Below are 20236 nucleotides of genomic sequence, written 5' to 3' on the forward strand. Positions count from 1 at the left end.
AGCCCCTATTGTTGGACATTTAGAGTTTCAAGTTTGGAATTTATAGATGCAACTTACAACATTCAGTCTATTTCCACAGGTTAATTCCTAGATATAAATTGCTGGATCAGAGCATATACAAGATTCTGAAGTTTAAGACAGGGTCTGGTTCTGTCATGAAGACTGCAGCACAGTGGTGCGATCTCAGCTCACTGCAACCTCTCCCCCAGGCTGAAGCGACCTGCCCACCTCAGCCTCTTGGGTAGCTGGGACCACAGGCATGCACCATCACACCTGGCTGATCTTTGTAGTATTTGTAGAAAAAGGGTTTTACCATGTTGCCCAGGCTGGTCTCAAACTCCTGAGCTCAAGCGGTCCACCTACCTCGGCCTCCCAAAGTGCTGGGATCACCATACCCGGTCTATTCTGAGGTTTCTGATTCTGATTTTGAGATTTCAATTCTGAGGTTGCGTTAAGTTGCCCTCTATAGCAAAGTGTTACATTACCTCCACCGGGCGCGGTGGCTCACGCCCGTAATCCCAGCACTTTGGGAGGCCCAGGCAGACAGATCACGAGGTCAGGAGATGGAGACCATCCTAGCTAATACGGTGAAACCCCGTCCCTACTAAACATACAAAAACTTAGCTGGACGTGATGGCGGGCGCCTGTAGTCCTGGCTACTCGGGAGGCTGAGGCAGGAGAATGGCGGAAACCCAGGAGGCAGAGCTTGCAGTGAGCTGAGATGGCACAACTGCACTCCAGCCTGGGCAACAGAGCAAGACTCTGTCTCAAATAAATAAATAATCTCCAACACCATGTGAAAGACCGTTCCTTAAACTCAGTAGGTTTGATAGTAGGGTTTGTGTTTATTTTTAATCATCGTTAGTTCTGATTTAGGTAATCAAGATGTCCAGCCAAAGATACACTACAAGTTGGGTGGAACATTATAGACTTAGATACTGGAAAGATTTGGTTTAGTTTCATTGTTTTTAGATTTGTCTGTGCTTGGTCTCCTAGAGACTGCTCAACTCAAGCAAGGAGGGAATAACTGTAAATAAAATGTGTCCAAGAATAGATCTGGAAAAACCCATCACAGTGGAAATAAATATTAGCTTTATTAACACTCAAAGTGCCATTCATTTATATTCATTCCATAGTCCAGAAGGTTACTTAGAGTAAGCCTTTGCACCACAACCTTTCAAAAAAAATGAACATGTAAGAAAAAGCAATTTTCATTGTGCTAATTATTGCAGGCCTTCATGCACGTAAACCTAAACAAAATGTGTGCCAATGATATACAAATTTCCATATAAACAAAGTCATTGATCACTAACAAAATATAAACATGGTTTCTTTTATATTAGATTTTTTTAAAAAGCTATTTACCAGCAAGAAAAAACAAGTACCTAGAAATTATAAAACTCAGAAATAGTATACATTTTTACAAGCACAATTTTGAATGACAACACAAAATCAAAATGTGCATGAAATGTGGCACATACCACACTATATCTGGCTTCTGGTAGGTTTTCCTAATCACACCGGTTCCTTTTAACATCATAAACTTAGTGACATTCGACTTCAACAGTGGACTTTATTCCTAACATGAGTAATTTTACATGGTACCGCATATTTAAAACAAAGTTTTCTTTAATACAACATTGTCTGATTGGAAATTTCATTTCCAATTCTTTTTCTGCCAGTTACTTAAAACACACAGTACAATATAAAGACACACAATGGATGTTTGGACATTTCAAAACCAATTTATAGTCAATTACAAAGAATCACAATATGCCAATATACTGTTTTATAAACCCAGTCTGACCTTGCCCAGTGATAGAAAAACTAAAAGTTGAAATATTTTGGGGTAGAATACAGGAAATATTCAAAGACAACAGTAGGACAGGCCAACAGCAACTGGAGATAGAAAAATCTTGACATCTCAAGACAATTTAGTTTCTCACATTTTTCCATAGCTCTGAGAATTCAAAGGCCATTTTTAGCGGTGTGTTTTTGCTACTGCTTAAAACCTATTTTTCCCTTAATTTGCATTTCACAGAATTCTCTTAAAGAGAATTTAATGCTTTTTCTTGCAAGAGTATTTTAATTGGGCTCTAAGTATGATTTGCATTCAATTCTGAAAATACAAATACATTTTGAATGGTTAAAAACAAATTTTAAAAATACTTTTGATCAGCCAGCTGAAAATATATTCATATAGTAAATAATCTCTCAGAAAGCTTTTATATATATTTAATTATCACAACTAAATAGTACCCTTATAAAACAAGTTCATAAAAATGTAGAAATGAAATGAAAGTAAGAACTTACTGGGATATATACATGTGCCTACAGACAGAAAAAAAATCACACAAACATACATCCCGATACACAGAGCATACTTCCAACTTGGTAATGGATTTTATAATACATTATAAAATTTTCTAATTTCTATTAATGTTGAACTCCTGAGTTCTTCAACAAAGAACCATAGATAAGTATAGTCTGTAAAAGCAAAAAGGTCCATTTAAGTCATAAGTAATAGCAGTGCAGTAACTGATGGCTACATCTTGAAAGAAGTTAAAACATAAAGACACAAACAGTAGTTCAATGCACGCATTCATGATGCTCATACACTCATCAACAATTATTGGTCAGAGTAGTAAATCAGTGTACAAATTAAACATTTCCAAAAATGTGCAAAAATGTCAATCTTAATAGGAAAAAAACTCTTTGTACATAATTATAAACTGCCCAGCATTCAACTGAGATTAGAAACATTTACAGAGAGAAACCAATAGTTTAAATATAGAGATTTTAATGGCTACATTAAAAAATGTACATTATTATGTCAAAGGGTAAATTTACAAATTGATAATCATAGTCTGCAACAACACAAAGTTTATTCTCAAATTTATCCAAGTTTACTTTTATTTACAATGAATAAAAAGAACCATGTGAAATGTAAGAGATGTCAGACATTAAAAGTATTTTTGGTATTAACTTTTATAATATTTCAGAATTCAGGGTAGCAAAATTTTAAAACCAATAACAATAGAAAAAATGTAAACCATTTACTAATTAAGATTGCATTAAAACAATTGTTGGTTTTTAAAGAAGTATTTTTATCCTTAGACACTGTACTTTCAATTGAATAGCGTGTATTGCAAGAGTCTGGCGCACTTCCTTTTGCCCATAAGCCTCTCCAGCTCAGATGTTTCAACTAATCCTCTCTTCTTATTCCAGATGGAAAAATTTCTTTGGAAAAGTAAGAATACATCAAATCCATTTTGTAGTCTATCTAACAGAGTTTAAGATGTAATTTTGTTACTTCTCTCCTCCAAGTAAAGCTAATGCTAAAATCATCACTAGTTACATATGCTTTTAAAAAATAAATTCTAAAAGAATATTTAAAAATAAGTGAACTTGAAAGTGCTTTTTGGTATGGTCATGAATTTTACTGTTCTCAACTGCATTAAGGGATTCAGAAATTATTTGGGGACAAGTCCTGCACATACAGTAGAAGCAGACACTTCCTTATGTTCCAACATGTCTATGGCACAAAGCAGACATCAGTCCGGAACTTACTTTTCCTCACAGCTTTGCTGAAATGCCCCTCAAGTCAAACATAAGTTCATAAATGTTAAGACGCTAGGAAGAAAGTACGCCATCAACCTGAGGCATCAGACGTTAATGTCTGTCTATGTGCATTGGTGGTCAAGTGACATTAACAAGACTGGCACATGCACAAGCTTAAATTCATGTCTACACAGTTCCTCAACAGTGGAAGTAACTTCTGCACATCTAAATGCAAACACTGATCACCTGTCCTTTTCCTTGAAGGATATACCAGAATACAAATTCTATTAGTATCTGCTTTATAATTTTTACACTATTAGCTTACAAGTGGACGGAAGTAACAGTGCTAATTATTTTGGCTATGTGTACAGGGAATACAAAAGCTTTGGTTTAAAGTGATTCTGATAATACAGATTGTGTTACAAACAAGAAGTCATCAGGCAGAAGGAACAATGGTACCGATTTAATGCCTTTGCTGTTATTAACAAAAATACCATATGACTGTCAATTAAAATGCACAATATAAAAAGTATGAAGAATTCTATGAGGCTGTATACAGGCAACAGATAAAATGTATTCTTTTCTTTACTGTAGCTATGACTCCTCCCTCATCTTTCTGAAGCTCAACCTTGAATGCTTACATGACCACTGAAAAAAGAATCTCTAGGCTCCCCCAAGAGCTCACTTCCATCAACAGCTCTGGAAGGTGAGTATGGGGAGATGGGAGGCCAATACTTCCCACACCTACCATGGGATCCCGTCCAAACCATGGCAGAAGTCAAAGCCAAGCCAAAGACAATTATGAAGCAGGAACAACTGCTTCATAGCATGCTTCCCCTAGCCAACCAAAAAGAGGTATAAGAGAATTTCCTTGTGAATACTTGGTAAGCTAAGGAAGCTTATTTTGATAATATTTGGCAGAATTTCAGCTCCAAAAAGTTCAGGAAGAACTATGTAAAATCAATTACTTTCTATTTAAGAATTATATATAAGATTATTATACATATACACAAATTGAGTTTTAATCTACTTTTAGCAACCAAGAGTATGGCAATTTATAATCAATATTATTATTATACAATCATTTATACTAGCTACTTGTGGAAAATGTACTGGTGTTCCTACCCAAGGATGACTACACTCACTGTATATCATCAGTAGGTCATACATTTGAGTTGTTCTTCCAAAACCAGAAACTGAGCTAAATCGAACACTCATACCTTTCCCCTTCTTCCTTCCTACCCCTGCCTCCAACTCAACACCACACACACACACGCACACACACACATACAGGCGCACATGCACACACTTCACAGAAAAGTAACTTAGACTATTACCTAAAATGTTAGCTGAGGATTAAGGACTAGAATCTGCTATCCCTGGATTTCCTACTCACTGTCCTGTCTCATTGCCTCAACATCTGTAAACCATGTGAATGACTTCTTTAGGGCAAAAACAAGTACTGTGACTCTACCATGAAAATCATAACTGAACTGTAATAATATACCAAGAACTTGGACAGTGCCAATGTGACTGAAAATCAAGTATTCAACCCAGAAAACATTTACATGTCTCTTTAGAACGAGAATACCTCTTTCTATGCTTATTGGGAATTCATGTCTAGTGGAAGCTGCACCGTGTCTATCACAGACAAATCCTAATGTTTCTCTCCTAACATTTATTATTTATTTTTAAAAAAAGGAGGTAGAAAAGGGTAGGAGGAGGCAGGCATTAAGAAACATTTAAGGAGCAATACATAGTCTAAGGCCAAATGAACTTGTGAAGCCTACTGATTTTGGAAAAAATCTTCATTTTGGTGGGTAACTTGAATTATTAATATAAAATAAAATTAAGGCATACAGAGAAAAGGCACTACTAAAAATTAACAATTGGATTGCTTTTCATTAACATTAAACCAATCTTCAAATTCAAATAAATATGAACATTACATTTGTAAAACAAAGGCCAAACTTAGTAATAAAACAATATGATCTCAAGAAACTGTCCTGATCTTAGTATAAATAACACTGTTGACACAGTTCGATTTCGATCAAATGTTTTGGGTATTTTCACAATTTAGACCAAGTAAAGTATGTTTTCTTTAAAAGAGACACTGGGAGAAAAGAACGAACAAAAAAACACTATTATGGAATAAATGCTCCCTATCACCGGAACTGTTGAGTAGAGGCTGGGTTTTGCAGTAAGAGGGGGTCCTGAGAGAGATGCTATGTGACCTGGTTGGGGAGGTGATCCCTCCAGTTTGGGGACACTTTTACTCTAATCCCTGTTGTCAATGACATTTCAGTTTGTAACAGCCAATGATTACCTAAAATTGCTTTTCCCTTACTTAATAAAAAATAACATTTTAAAACATCATTGCTGAACTTTCAGAGTTAGTGTATGCCATAAAGTAAGTAACTGCTTGCCCATGTTCCTCCTAGATTGTGACCTCCTTAATATAAGGATGTTAATTTAGTACCTGACATAGTAAGTTACAATTATTGAATAAACAAATGAAGAAGATTCATTCTATTAAAAAAGACAGATTTGTATATTTAATTGACACCAGGTGATTTTATATCAAGCTATCAGTTCCCAGACTCCAAATAAAATCACTGGCACAGAACCTTGCCATAGACCAAGGAGTCTACATCTGGCTTGGTCATCCTGCTAAACTATTCACATCTGATTTTATTTTCTAAGTGATTTCACATATCTTGTAACAGCTCCATCAGAAATACTACAGAGCAGATCTGACATATATAAGAACTGGAGTAGCAGAAACTTAATCGAAAGAAATAGTTTCATCTTTTTAATGCAGTTTCTATTGGGAATAAGGTAAAGACTCTCAAGTGAAAGCCAATTCAATTTACTCTGAAATTAAGGTTTAAAATTTTCTTTTATAGTTCAGCAAATGCATTAATATTTTAATTCATATATATTATATAAGGGTAACTGTGCCTTTTAAAACTTTCTAAGGCAATAGTCATTTATTTAAGTTAGAGAGATGTTTTGTAAACAAGGAAAAGTGCTGAAAATTTTCAAGATATTCATACTGAAATTTTCAGTCTGTATAATTTTAAATACATTTTAAATAATTACCAACCCATTAAAATTTCCATTAGTCATTATAATATTTTTTAACCCTTTTATTCAGTACAACACTTTGTTTGCAATGTAAAAGATCTTATATTTGGTCCAAGCCTAAGTCATGCCACTTTGAATCTCTCAAGGCCTTAAGTAGAAAGATATTTCCTGAAAAGCACATATAAGACTGCTAGTGAATCTTCTCCAGCACCAAAAAGTCTGCCACTGTCAAAGCAGAATGCATTTTAAAGGCACAAAGTCAGCAGTCTGACCATTTTCCAGCGTCAGCAAAGAAGCATTACAGTATAGAAGAATCAATTGTGCATTTAAGAAACAAAACACACGTAGAGTTATCTTAAAAAGTTCAAATTGCATTCGTTGATCCATACCATTATTAGAAAGAAGAAAAAAAAAACGGAGTGTTATATTTAACTTCCCCAATGAAGCTGTTTCCTTTCAAAACTTTCTTTTTTAAATTTACTTTTGGTCTTCCATACCCTCCACCCCCACACCTTCAAGCTTTTTTGTTCTAGTAGTTTTTATATATATTAACTTTTATTGTGGTTTTTGGTACCTTCACAACTTGTTTGAAATAAATTCACATCATATTTTATATAATAACTCTGTAAACTATTTGTCTATTTTTAAGTCTTTACATAAAGAACATTACTTTCCCATAGCTAATAATATTTGTCTTATAAAGCAAAGGCCTTCCGCAGCAGTGTTAAAGTAGTAGTTTCTTTTCAGGTGCCTTTATTTTCTATAGCATTTAGAAAAGAAAACAGAGACTGAAAAAAAACAAACAGTTTTGCTCTGGGTTCTACAGTCTCACCGGATTTCTCACTAAAGAGCATTTGTCTTATATTCTGCACTGCTGGTTACCCTGACAGACCAAAAATGAGCCAAAGGAAAAGCACAACTACACAAGACAGATATGAAGGAAAAGCCCACTGGTCCAGAGACCATGATCTTGCTCAAGTAGAAAAGATGCCCTCATTCATAAAAGATAAAGAAATTATAATAGATCCACACACTTGGGGATTGTTTCTAGAACAAGATTTGGCAGTTGCTTTACCAAGGCAGGGGCACCTCCTTCTTGTTCTTCCCTGCAAACTGCTTCAATTTTAAGAGTATGAGAGAAGCGCTGACAACTTATCTTGTGCTTTGACTTCTTAGACTAGCTAGTGGAATTTCAAATATTCCTACAGGGAATGCTAGATAGGACCTTGGCACAGTAAACCAAGATCTACCTAACTTCAGAAACAAAGTATCTTAAAAAAGTCCCTAAAGAAGCACACCTTTTGGCAGAAAGTAAGAATACCTGAGTCCCTTATGAATCCCATGAAAGGGATTTTGGGGCCTCCAGGAAGACTACTGTTTTCTAGACCTTTAAAAATAAAGTACTTAGCACTTGCTTTAACATGCTGAAAAAAACTGCAAGTGGCCAAATTACTGATATCTTAATGTTTTATAGTAGCACAATTCTATTAAGAGATAGTGGGGCCTTTCCCAGCTGTCTTGTTCCATTTAATAATGTCCTTGCTCTTAGTGGATACATTGTACTAGAAATACCTGGCAGCTTTTTAACCTTCCCATTAGTAGTTAAAACTTTGTTTTGATGTTTTTTTTTTTTTTTTTTTGCCTAAAATTATGAATTTTAAGGAAATAATATATAGAGATGGCTGAGTTCAAAAGGCTCAGTGTTCCAATTCAGTTTGTTCCTAAAATGAAGAGTTACCTAGGTGGGTGCAATACGCAGCTGGTAAAGTGACTGCTATTTGCTGCTTGTTGAGATCATTCACCCTTGACTTAAGCAGCAGTAGCTGACCTTGTAAAATCCTCAATTTGCATTACATCACTTTCTCTTTGAAATTTCCTTTCCTTTCTTGCATTTACTGCTTTGTAAATAGCTGTTTTCAGTTTGTAACTGGGACTGATCTTTACATCAGGGTTTCTCAACCTTAACACTTCTGACATTCTGGGCAGGGTAATTCTTTGAGGGGTGAGGTTGCTTTCCTTGTGTATTACAGTCTATTTAGCAGCATCCCTGGCCTCTCCCAATTCATGCCACTAGTATCCTTCCAGTTGTGACAACTAAAAATGTCTCTAAGAATTGCCAAATGCCTAGTGAAATGATCCTCGCTCCACTTTTGGCAACCACTGTTTCACATGATACCTGTTTTTTTGGAGGTGCTTTAGTATTCTGTGATCCTAAGAACAAGGGTTTCATCTCCCTACATAACACATAAATATTACTAACTGAACTCTTCGTTCCTAAGGAATGTTATCTATGGGGAATCAGGAGCTAGAAATAGAAGATGGTATACATGATTTTGATTATTTCTCCATTCCTTTAATTTTGGGACGTCTCCCTCAAGTAAAACAAGTTTAAAATACACTAAACACCTAATTTTTGTCATTATTTCTACTGACTGGCAAATGTGGTCTCTTCTACTGCTCACACATTTGATAAGAGCGATCTCCTTTTGTCTTTTATTTCGATTTGCTCACGACTTGACTTTAAAATAAAAGGTTTTCCGTGTGTATGTGTGTGTGTGTGTGTTTAAGCAGAAAGCTATCCCTCAAGTTTACAGATTCCAGTAACATGGATCTATTATAGTGTATTTGCTTATTATACTGGTTAGGATTAACAAATAAACATACCTCTCAGAGATGCATATCTTCTATCAAGACTCCTACTGAGCAAAAAGGTTGGTAGACAGAGGTTAGGATCTAAAGAATACAGATATAAGAAGAAACCTATATTCTTTAGGTTGAGTACCTACCCTAAACTAAAGTTTAGGGCTCAACCCCACAAATGAGGATATATTTTAAATACTAGCACTAAAAACTACAAATTATACATCATTTTCTTCTCCTTGTTTTCCATGTCTTCCCATCGCCACTGATATGTCAGTGATAGAGGGAATGACTCTACAATCTTTAGGTATTCCAAATGATTTGTTTGTACTACAAAGAGTGACTATGTACTAAAGTGCTTTATCTCTCTGAACCACATCAGTACATTATAAAAATTAAAAAAAAAAGTTTCAAGTTCTTGTAAGGGAAAAAAAGATTAAATATAAAAAATTTAGATTATTAAACAAATTTAACCAAGAATCAAGAGAAATACTTTCCCTCTTGTCTTTTTTTCTCCCCCATCTCTCTTTTTTTGTAAAAAAGAAAAGTGCAGTCAGAGAGAAGGTGAATGAATAGATGGGAGCTAGGTAGAGGCACAGGAGAGGTTACTGGCTGCTAGTGATAATGCACAAACATGTGCCTTAAGAGTTCATCAGCTGAAGGTCTCAGTTTGGCCTCTACAAAAATCCGTTTGAGGAAATCTCGAGTATAGTCTGAGACATGAGGTGGCAGCTTTGGGTTTGTTGGCTGAGTGGCAATTTTAAAGATGGCAGCCATTGCTTCAAATTCAGCCCAAGGCGGCTTTTCAGTTAGCATTTCTACCACAGTACATGCAACACTCCTGAAAAGAAACAAAAAGAAATACATTACACAAACAATAACATGAAAGAAAGCCAGTTAGCTAGAAAATGAGAAACAAGCATTAAGTCCATGTATATTTAAATATGACTTAACTTCAAATTCAAAGCTTCATTAAAAAGTTCTACCATTTCGTAAAACTGTAATTTAAACATAAAAATCAATTTAAAACAACAATTTAATGACTATCACTTAATTCAAACGGTTGGGCAAAGAACATTATTCATCTTATTATTTTTGTTTTATATAATTTCCAACCTGACATTAAAAATAATTTTTGTCTTTATCTTACAAAGAATATAAGCATTAGAAATCAATTGCCTTCAGGTGCCTAAAATGAACGTCTGTTAAAGTCTTTTCTGGGTGGGAAGTAGAAAATGGTCATTTCATGGTCTAACTTAAAATTATAAAAGAATTAAAGATTAAATGAATTATAAGACACTGACAACAAAGATGAAGTACTTTTAAAGGTCTTTAGACAAAGTAACTATTTACTTCTGTAATAGCAAAAAGCTTTTTAATGCTGAGGTTTGCTCACGATAAAATCCTTCCTAAAGAATGGAGGATTAGCCGGGTGCGGTGGCTCAAGCCTGTAATCCCAGCACTTTGGGAGGCCGAGGCGGGTGGATCACGAGGTCAGGAGATCGAGACCATCCTGGCTAACACGGTGAAACCCTGTCTCTACTAAAAAAAAATACAAAAAAAAAAAAAAAAACTAGCCGGGCGAGGTGGCGGGCGCCTGTAGTCCCAGCTACTAGGGAGGCTGAGGCAGGAGAATGGCGTGGACCCAGAAGGCGGAGCTTGCAGTGAGCTGAGATCTGGCCACTGCACTCCAGCCTGGGCGACAGAGCGAGACTCTGTCTCAAAAAAAAAAAAGAATGGAGGACAGGTTCAAGGATTCTAAATATTTAATCAATTATAAGCCTCAATAAGGCATAATTAATACAGTGTTAATCTTTGCAATTCTTACATCCTATTTTGGAAGTACAAAAGATCATTTACATCTGCCTAAGTAATTCAGTCCCAGGTGGAAATACATAAGGCGGCAGATGGTTTTCAAGCAAACTTCACATCAAAACCTACCAGATGTCTGCTTTTCTTCCATAGCCTTCTCCACTGATGACTTCAGGGCTCATCCAGTATGGTGTGCCCGTGACAGACTTCATTCCTGTCCCTGAGAGACAGATGGTCTGAAGCCGTTTGCTGGCCCCAAAATCTCCTAGTTTGACATTGCCTGTTGAATCTCTCAGGATATTTGCCCCTAAAAACAAGAAATTGCCTCATTTCATTAATTTTATTGGCCGTCTGGAATATAGTATAAAAGAACAATGGCACAGAATTACTTCATAGACTCTTCTATTTGTCCCCAAAGTTAGGCTGCTTTTCATCTTCTGGCAGTAGCTGGCATAATCCTAGTCACACAGGTGGTGCTCATTACGGATTTGCTGCAAGAACACTCCATTTTTAGGTCAGCTGTGTGTTTAGGACCTAGGACGTTTCTACTGAAAAGGACTGGTGCAGGTTGGAGGTGAGGGTGATGAGGACGAGAAAGGCGAAAAGGGCTAAGAATGAAGCTCAGTGAAGGACCAAGAACGCCCCCAGTTTCTCTGTCATAAAGCAGGAAGCCCATGGCTGAAACTTATTTCCCTGAGAAGCCAGCCTTTTCTCAGAAACTTCCTTAGGGTGCTTCATAATCAAAAGCATTTTCCCCCTCTATTACTTAAATTTAGTTACCTTATATTTTAGAGTTTTCTTAATATTGAATCTTGCTTTATATTAATTTTACATCTCAATTTTTAATATTTTAAATGTCTGATAGGCTTTGAGCTTTTCATTTAAAATTTCATTAGCTTTTATAATAAACTTTTTAGATAGCTTCAGATTTACAGAATTATTGCAAAGATAGTATAGAGAGTTCCCATATAACCCCACACCCAGTTTCTCTATTACTAATAGCATGGTACATTTGCCACAATTAATAAACCAATACTGAAATATTATTAACCAAGTTCATACTTTGCTTAGATTTCCTCAGTTTTTCCCTAATACCCTTTTTCTGGATCCAGGATCCTAACCAGGATCCCACACCATACTTAGTCATCATGTCCCCTCAGGCTCCTCTTAGGGGGGATACGTTCTCAAATTTTCCTTGTTTTTGATGACACGTGTTTTTCTGAGGCATTTTTGTAGAATGTCCCTCAATTAGGATTTGTCCCATGTTCTCATAATGGGGGTTGTAAGTTTTTTGGGGGAAGACCACAGGTAAACTGCCATTCTCATCATATGTTATTAAAGGCACATACTGTCAACACCATTGTTGATGCTGACCTTGATCACCTGGCTTGAGATAGTGTTTGTCAGGTTCTCCACTGTAAAGTCATTGTCCCCCACCCTTTCCATACTTTGGAAGAAATTTGCCATGCACAGCCCACAATTAAGGAGTAAAGAGTTATGCTCCAGGCTGAGTAGCTACATAAATTATTTGGAGTTATGCTGCAGAAGAGATTTGTCTCCCCTCTCCCACATATTTATTGAATCATTCATTTACATCACTATGAACATGGATATCTGTTTTATACACTGGGTTATAACCAGTACTACTTTATTCTCCTGCTATTTATCAGTTTCAGCCACTGGAGCTTCTTTCCACTGGCTCTGTGTCCCTTTACCATACCCCCATCATTGTATTCTTGCTTTTGTTTTTGAGCACTTTCTTGCTTTCTGGCACTCGAAGATGCTCCAGGCTCATCTTGTATATTTCCTGCACCAGTCCTAAAATCAGCCATTTCTCAAGGAGGCCTAGTTCCTTTTAGTGGAGAATAGTATTAAAAAACAAGATCATCGGCCAGGTGCAGTGGCACACACATGTAATCCTAGCACTTTGGGAGGCAAAGGCGGGTGGATCGCATGAGCTCAGGAATTCGAGGTCAGCCTAAGCAACGTGGTGAAACCCCATCTCTACAAAAAATACAAAAAAATTAGCTGGGCATGATAGTGTGAGCCTGTAGTCCCAGCTACCTGGGGGCTGAGCTGAAGGATCACTTGAGCCCAGAGAGCTGAGGCTGCAGTGAACTGAGTTCATGCCACTGCACTCCCGCCTGGGTGATAAAGTGAGACTCTGTCTCAAAAAAAACAAAAACAAAAACAAAAAACCAGAACAAAACAAAACAAAAAACCAAGCTATGGGCACTAGGCTAATTTGTTTTTTATTCTCTATTTTCACTCTTATCATTTTAAAATCTCTGTATTTTTTCTGGGATTATAAATCTAGTTTCTGTCTTTTATAAATCATTTCGCTTCTCATTTTTCTCCACATAACCTTCGTTACTTTGGACCTTCTCATTTTTAACTTTTTCTTTACCTATTCTTAAATAAGCCATTTATTTTATTATCTAATTTTAATTATTTTAATTTTAAAATTTTACTTCATTTCTTATTTTTAAGTCTTCCATAACCTTAACCATATTTCATATTACAAAGAGATTCATTTTCTTGGTTCTCTTACCCTTTTCTGAAAAAATGATCTCTAAGGAGAGTGAATAGTGGAGAAAAGCTACCTTATCGACTGGAGAGGATAAAGAGACCCCACCCCTATCGTGGGGCTTCTGTACCTGTCTTTCTGTTCTCCCAGCAAATTCCTCAGTCTAGTCAATGATGGTTCCCTAAAGCCTCTCTCCAGAGGACAGTCCAGAGTTCATTCTCTACACACCTTAAGTGTAAACACGCCATGACATTAGTGATCTTCTAAAAGAGCACTGTCTAACATTTCCTACCATCCAATACTTTAAGAAAGACTGTCAAAAAAGCCACCATCTCTAGAATACTTAACCAGTGGAAGGACAACAAAGCCCATTTTTTACTGGCTACAAGCAGGGCTCTGATTGGGGAAGGAACAGTCCAATGCAGGTCACAGACAGGGGAAGCTGTCTCTGGGGAGGAATCACCAATGTTGAGCCAATGCTTACCCAGAAGAAGGGCTGAAGAGAAAATGGGTAGCCAGGCTCCAGCATAAGTTTCTAAAAACTTATTTTGGATGTGTCAAAAGTAAGTTATTAAGGAGACTTTTCAGACATACACAAAGGTAGAGCAGCATGCTCAGCCACCACCCAGCCTCAACATCCATCTGGACAACCCTGCCCCAGCCATACTTGCCAACCACTCCTCCTCCCCTCTCTAGGATTTGAAGCATATTCAAGATGTCATGATAAACAAATGGTTCAGTACATATCTTTCAAAGATAAGGACTCTTATCACACCCAAGAGGATGAACAATAACTTCTTAATATTATCAAATATATAGTCGGTATTCAATTTGTTACATTAAAAAAACCAGAATCCAAATGAAGTCCATATATTGGGAGTCACTGATAAATCTTCTAAGTCTTTCCCAAAGTTCCCTCCAATCTCCTTTTCTTTTTTCTTTGCAACTTATGAAGAAACTAAGTTGTCTGCCTATAGCTTTCTCATGGTCTAGATTTTGCTGACTGCATCCCAAAGAATCATTTTAACACGCTCATCTGTCCTATATGTATATTACATAATTCCGTAACCGAATTTGGAGGCTTGATCAGATTCAGGTTCAATTTCTGGGGAACTGAGGAACAAAACTAGATAGATAATGTTGTATTCTAGACAATCTCTATTTAAGTGATATCAGCAGCTATTACTGTTTAATGCCAATATCTGTTCATTATTCTTTCTTCGCTTCTTAGCCAAAATATTTCTATGAAGATAAGTTTCCTTTCATCCATTATTTGGTCTTCAGTAGTCTAGTTTGTAATACAAACAGAACAAAAACAAAGGCAGAAGAGAGCAACTAGTTTTTGAAATAGTGAATTGGTTCCCTAGCAACATAATCAATTCATTTTCATCCTAGGTTTCATTATGACTTCATGGGTCTAAACTGAAAACCAATCATCTTCCTTTTCTCTTACGATTTAAAAGTTGCTTATGGAAATTTGAGAAATACAGAAAAAGTATATAGGAGCCTGGCAACATAGCAATACCCTATCTCTACAAAAAAAAAAAAAAAAAAGAAAAAATTCTTATTAACTGGGCATGGTGGTGTGTGCCTGTAGTCTCAGCTACTCGGGAGGCTGAGGTGAGAGGACTGGCTTGAACTCAAGAGGCTGAAGCTTCAGTGAGCCACGATAGCACCACTTCACTCTAGCCTGGGTGGCAGAGGGAGACCCTGACTCAAAACAAAAAAACAAACAAAGGCGGGGAGCGGTGGCTCACACCTGTCATCCCAGCACTTTGGGAGGCCAAGGCGGGCGGATCACCTGAGGTCGTGAGTTTGAGACCAGCCTGACCAACATGGAGAAACCCCATCTCTACTAAAAATACAAAATGAGCCGGGTGTGATGGCACATGCCGGTAATCCCAGCTACTAGCGAGGCTGAGGCAAGAGAATCGCTTGAACCCGGGGTGAGGGCGGAGGTTGCAGTAAGCCGAGATCGCACCATTGCACTCCAGCCCTGGGCAACAACCACTGCACTCCATCTAATAAAAAAAAAAAGACCATCACTCATCCTGCCACTTGATGATAACCACCATCAATCATATGGAAATCTTCCTTCTAGGTCATACTTGAATTTTACAAACTTAAGATCATATTGCACATCCGATTTTATATTTTACATTTATTCTCTTATCAATATATTTGCCCTACGCTTTAAAATCAGCTTACTTCCAACCTCCTCATTTGACCAGGATGGCTCCTCACTTCTGGCCAAGTTTGAAGAAGATCCACTCAGCGGGTAGCTCCGTCAGCTCTTTTGCCTTGCCTCATTGTGAGGCTAACGAGAAGCTGGCTTGAATGCACATTATTCCTAACTGAGTAACTTCTCTATGAGGTTCTTTAAGCTATCAGGTTTCATACTTAACGACTGAGGTCTGCCTAAGATGTGTAGATCATGAGCAATGTCCCCATCTTTTCAGACTTACTCTAAGTCCCATTCTAGCATATGTGATCTGGCTTAGGCATTCTGCATTCGACTCCATCACCAGAACTGGTTAGGAATGTTCTCATTGGTCTGAATATGGCCATAATTAGGATGTGCCACACCTCAAAGGGGAAGTGAAAGCCTGGGAGCTCAAAAGAGTCCCCAGCAAGATCAATGAATAGTATCTTTATACACGCAAATACAAACGTGTACACATACATATTTACAGTAATGCATTGCTTAATGATAGGGATGCATTCTGAAAAATGCATTGTTAGGCAATTTTGTCATTATGCAAACATCATAGAGTGTTTTTACACAAACCTAAATGGTATAGCCTACTACACACCTAGTCTATATGGTATAGCCACTGTTGTATATCTGGTCCATAATGACGTGGAAACATCATTATGTGGCACATTACTGTTTATTAACAAATGGGATCTTGCTACATTAGGCTGGACTTGAACTCCTGGGTTCAAGCGATCCGCTTGCCTCAGCCTCCCAGGTAGCTGGGACTACAGTTATGCACCATCATGCTGCTATTCATTATTTTTATTTTTATTGATCGATTTATAAAGTGATGTCTAAATTTGGGGCTACAACCTACCTTTACAGGACCAAATTTCCAGGTATGTTTTGTAGTATAGATTTTGAAGCATTTTTAAATTGTACTTATCCCCACCACTTGCTTTTGTGTGACTTCACGCATCTACCTACATCCTTTATCCCTGAAAACGGCTGAGTTTTTTAGTTTTAATGTCAGTTTGACATAGTTGGAGTTCATTAGAGCTCAGTTGGGGGTTCTTTTCTCCCCCTCTCTTCATTCTTTCCCTAGCTAGTGAAATCCATTCCTCCGCGCTCAAATTTGATCTCAAGATAAAGTATGTCATCAGAGCTAACTTTTAAGAGCTTTTTAGGTATCAGGCACTACTTTAAGCATATTGCATGCATTAACTCATTTACTCCTTTAGAGAATCTTATGAGCTGGATACTATTATCTCCATCATTTAAGAAAGAGGAACTGAGAGACTGAGTAACTTGTCCAAGGTCACACAGTGTGGATAAAGCCCGAATCTGAATCAGGCCACCCAGCAGCAGGGTTCCTACTCTTGGCCAACCTATCCTAATGCCTATGCAATATGTATGAAACATGATCTCACTTGTATGGTCTCTTAAACTTTACTGATTCTGTGAGCCCCCACAGTAGAGCTACCCATTTGGGGAGACAGGACTGGTGTGATAAAACACTGATGCAGTTCACAAGAAAGCAAGAGAACTGTTTCCCTGTTTCAGAGATAGATGAATTAATGTTAAATGTCTTATCCACATCATTTGTTTCATTCACATTCACAAAGAACTGTCTATTTAAAATAGAAAATACCTCATCACTTACCTTTGATATCTCTATGGACAATCATATTACTATGCAAATAATGGACACCCTCCAGAATCTGACGGGTGTATTTCCTAGTCACATTCTCGGTAAGAGCGCCATATGCTTTTAATTGGTCCTTAATTGAACCCTAGGAGAAAACAACAACAAAAACTACTATATATGGTTTGAAATGAAAACTGCTATTAAATCTTTATTGGTAAAGAGGGCAGGAATTCTCATCTCACTCGTCTAAGCATGTCCTACTTGAATTTTATTTATTGTGTTCTTATTCTGTTTTTAAAGTATTTTATTGACATCTGCTGATTTTCTCAGGAAACGGAATGGGTATAACTAGAAAGAACATATATGAGATTTTAAAGTTTTTTCTTTATATAAGAAAAAACTCAACACTCAAGTTCGAAACATGAGAACATACACAGAAGGAGAACTTCAGATTTTCTCAAGTGTTTTTTAGGGCAGGATAAGGTGCCATCTCTGAGAAAGCTGAATCAGTCTGAAGTGAGGAACAGGTATTTGAATTTTGAAAAAGCTTCCCTAGTGATTCCATGTACAAGTTTGATTAATAATCCCTTTAAAAGACAGAAATAAAATGCTTCCTGAGGGACAAATCTCTTTTTTGACAGGAAAATACATCCGAATGTTTCTGCCTTTCCTTGAATTTTGGTAAACGGTGTACTCTGTCATATGAAAGTAAATCCTTGGATTTTACAAATTTAACCATTTGTCCTTTCCACTGTTTATGAGCCATCCTTGGAGGGAGAGCATTTTGCAATTCTGTGGACCCAAACTTGTAAACCACACATATGGAAAGGAGCAAGGGTGCCCAGCCAACTACTGACACCTACAGTTCAGCATGGCTTGTTTGTTCAGTCTACTGTGTCTCTACCTGTAGTATTATACAGAAGAGGCCAGGCACAGTGGCTTACGCCTATAATCCCAGCACTTTGGGAGGCTGAGGAAGGCAGATCACCTGAGGTCAGGAGTTCAAGACCAGCCTGGCCAACAGGGTGAAACCCCATCTTTACTAAAAATACAAAAATTACACAGGTATCGGCCGGGCATGGTGACTCATGCTTGTAATCCCATCACTTTGGGAGGCTGAGGCGGGTGGATCACTTGAGGTCAGGAGTTCAACACCAGCCTGGCCAACAGGGTGAAACCCCGTCTCTACTAAAAATACAAAAAATTAGCTGGGCGTGGTGGTGGGTGCCTGTAACCCAGCTACTCAGAAGGCTGAGGCCGGAGAAATGATTTAATTCGGGAGGCAGAGGTTAAAGTGAGCCGAGATCGCACCACTACACTCCAGCCCAGGAAACAAAGCGAGACTCCATCTCAAAAAATAAAAATTATGGCCGGGAGCAGTGGCTCATGCCTATAATCCCAGCACTTTGGGAGGCTGAGGCGGGTGCATCACCTGAGGTCAGCACTTTGAGACCAGCCTGGCCAACATGGTGAAACCCTGTCTCTATTAAAAATACAAAAATTAGCTGGGTGTGCTGGTGTGCACCTGTAATCCCAGCTACACGGGAGGCTGAGGCAGGAGAATTGCTTGAACCGGGAGGCGGAGGTTGCAGTGAGCTGAGATCATGCCATTGCCCAGCCTGGGCAACAAGAGCGAAACTCCATCTCAAAAATAAATAAATAAAATAAAAATTATGGAAATACATGTATTTTTAAATGAGTAAACATATCAATCACCACCTTGAAAATCATTAATACTAGATGTACTCTATTAAAAAATAAAATATACATAATGGAGATGTCACAAATCACATTTTATAACTCCTAATGAAATTACAGACTCTAGTGATGACCATCAATCAGTGCTAAAAACATTAGGTGGACGGTTGAAAAGGAACGGGCTATTCATATGTGCCACTGCTATAGCTCATATTACTTTCTGGTCTGCAGGAAAAAACAAAACTTTACAGTGCAGGAATCAATATGTCAATCACCCTCATCTAATGGTTGGTCTTTGCATTGCTACAGTGGAATAACCAGAATAACCAGAAACTGGCTCCTGATAGGATGCATAGCTTCATCTATGATGTATCAAATAAAAAAAAGGTTGAATGTGAATCTAATTTAGACCTTAGATCTAACTTGGAGTTTATAATAAATAAAGGGATAAAAGAACAAATTAAAATCCACATGCTCATTTCGGCAGCACATATACTAAAATTAGAATGATACAGAGAAGATTAGCACAGCCCCTGTGCAAGGATGACATGGAAATTTGTGAAGCATTCCATATAACTAAAAATATAAAAAATTTAAAACAAAAAAACAAAATCCACAAGAATGCAATTAGAGAAATCCATGAGAGTTTTTTGGGTTTTTTTTTTGCAAGTTCTTCCAGATCCTGAGAGCGAAGACTCTTTTTTTTTTTTTTTTTTTTTTCAATTACCCAGTCTCGGGTAGGTCTTTATTAGCAGCGTAAGAACAGACTAAAACATCAGCCAGAGTATTCAGTAAGCATGTAAAGACACTTTCAGTTGTGCAAGGACTAAAGACATTTCTCTCACAGGTACCCAGGAAAGAGAGGAAGTAAACCCAGAGAGAACGTCCTGATGACAGCTGTGGAGCAAGCCTGGAGAGGGTACCTGGAAGCCATCTGAGAAAAACAATAGAGACTGGGTCCTGGAGACCTAACAGAAGTGATGCAGTCATATAGTGGAGAAAGTAAAAGGGACCCTGGTTCTCTCTGATGGAGATTCCACCCCCTTGGGGTCCTATTCAATGAGAC

At 37.5% G+C, this 20236-nt stretch overlaps 1 protein-coding gene and 1 non-coding gene across 2 annotated transcripts in view; one reads left to right on the plus strand and one right to left on the minus strand.

Moving 5' to 3' along the window:
- Positions 1-1069: 1069 nt before the first annotated feature.
- The window catches only part of MAP3K2 (mitogen-activated protein kinase kinase kinase 2), a 98015-nt gene continuing 78848 nt past the window's right edge, over positions 1070-20236 (minus strand). The window contains exons 15-17 of the mRNA XM_030916897.1: positions 17488-17617; positions 11230-11407; positions 1070-10129 (exon numbers count right to left, since the gene is read on the minus strand). Coding sequence (XP_030772757.1) covers positions 9904-10129; positions 11230-11407; positions 17488-17617 — 534 coding nt within the window. The 3' untranslated portion in view covers positions 1070-9903. The remainder of the gene's footprint in view (positions 10130-11229; positions 11408-17487; positions 17618-20236) is intronic.
- LOC115893442 lies at positions 19642-19748 on the plus strand. The gene has a single exon (XR_004053439.1). It is a non-coding gene; the product is annotated as a U6 spliceosomal RNA (small nuclear RNA).

The sequence above is a fragment of the Rhinopithecus roxellana genome, chromosome 14, assembly GCF_007565055.1.
Source record: "Rhinopithecus roxellana isolate Shanxi Qingling chromosome 14, ASM756505v1, whole genome shotgun sequence".
In the NCBI taxonomy this organism is placed as follows: Eukaryota; Metazoa; Chordata; class Mammalia; order Primates; family Cercopithecidae; genus Rhinopithecus; species Rhinopithecus roxellana.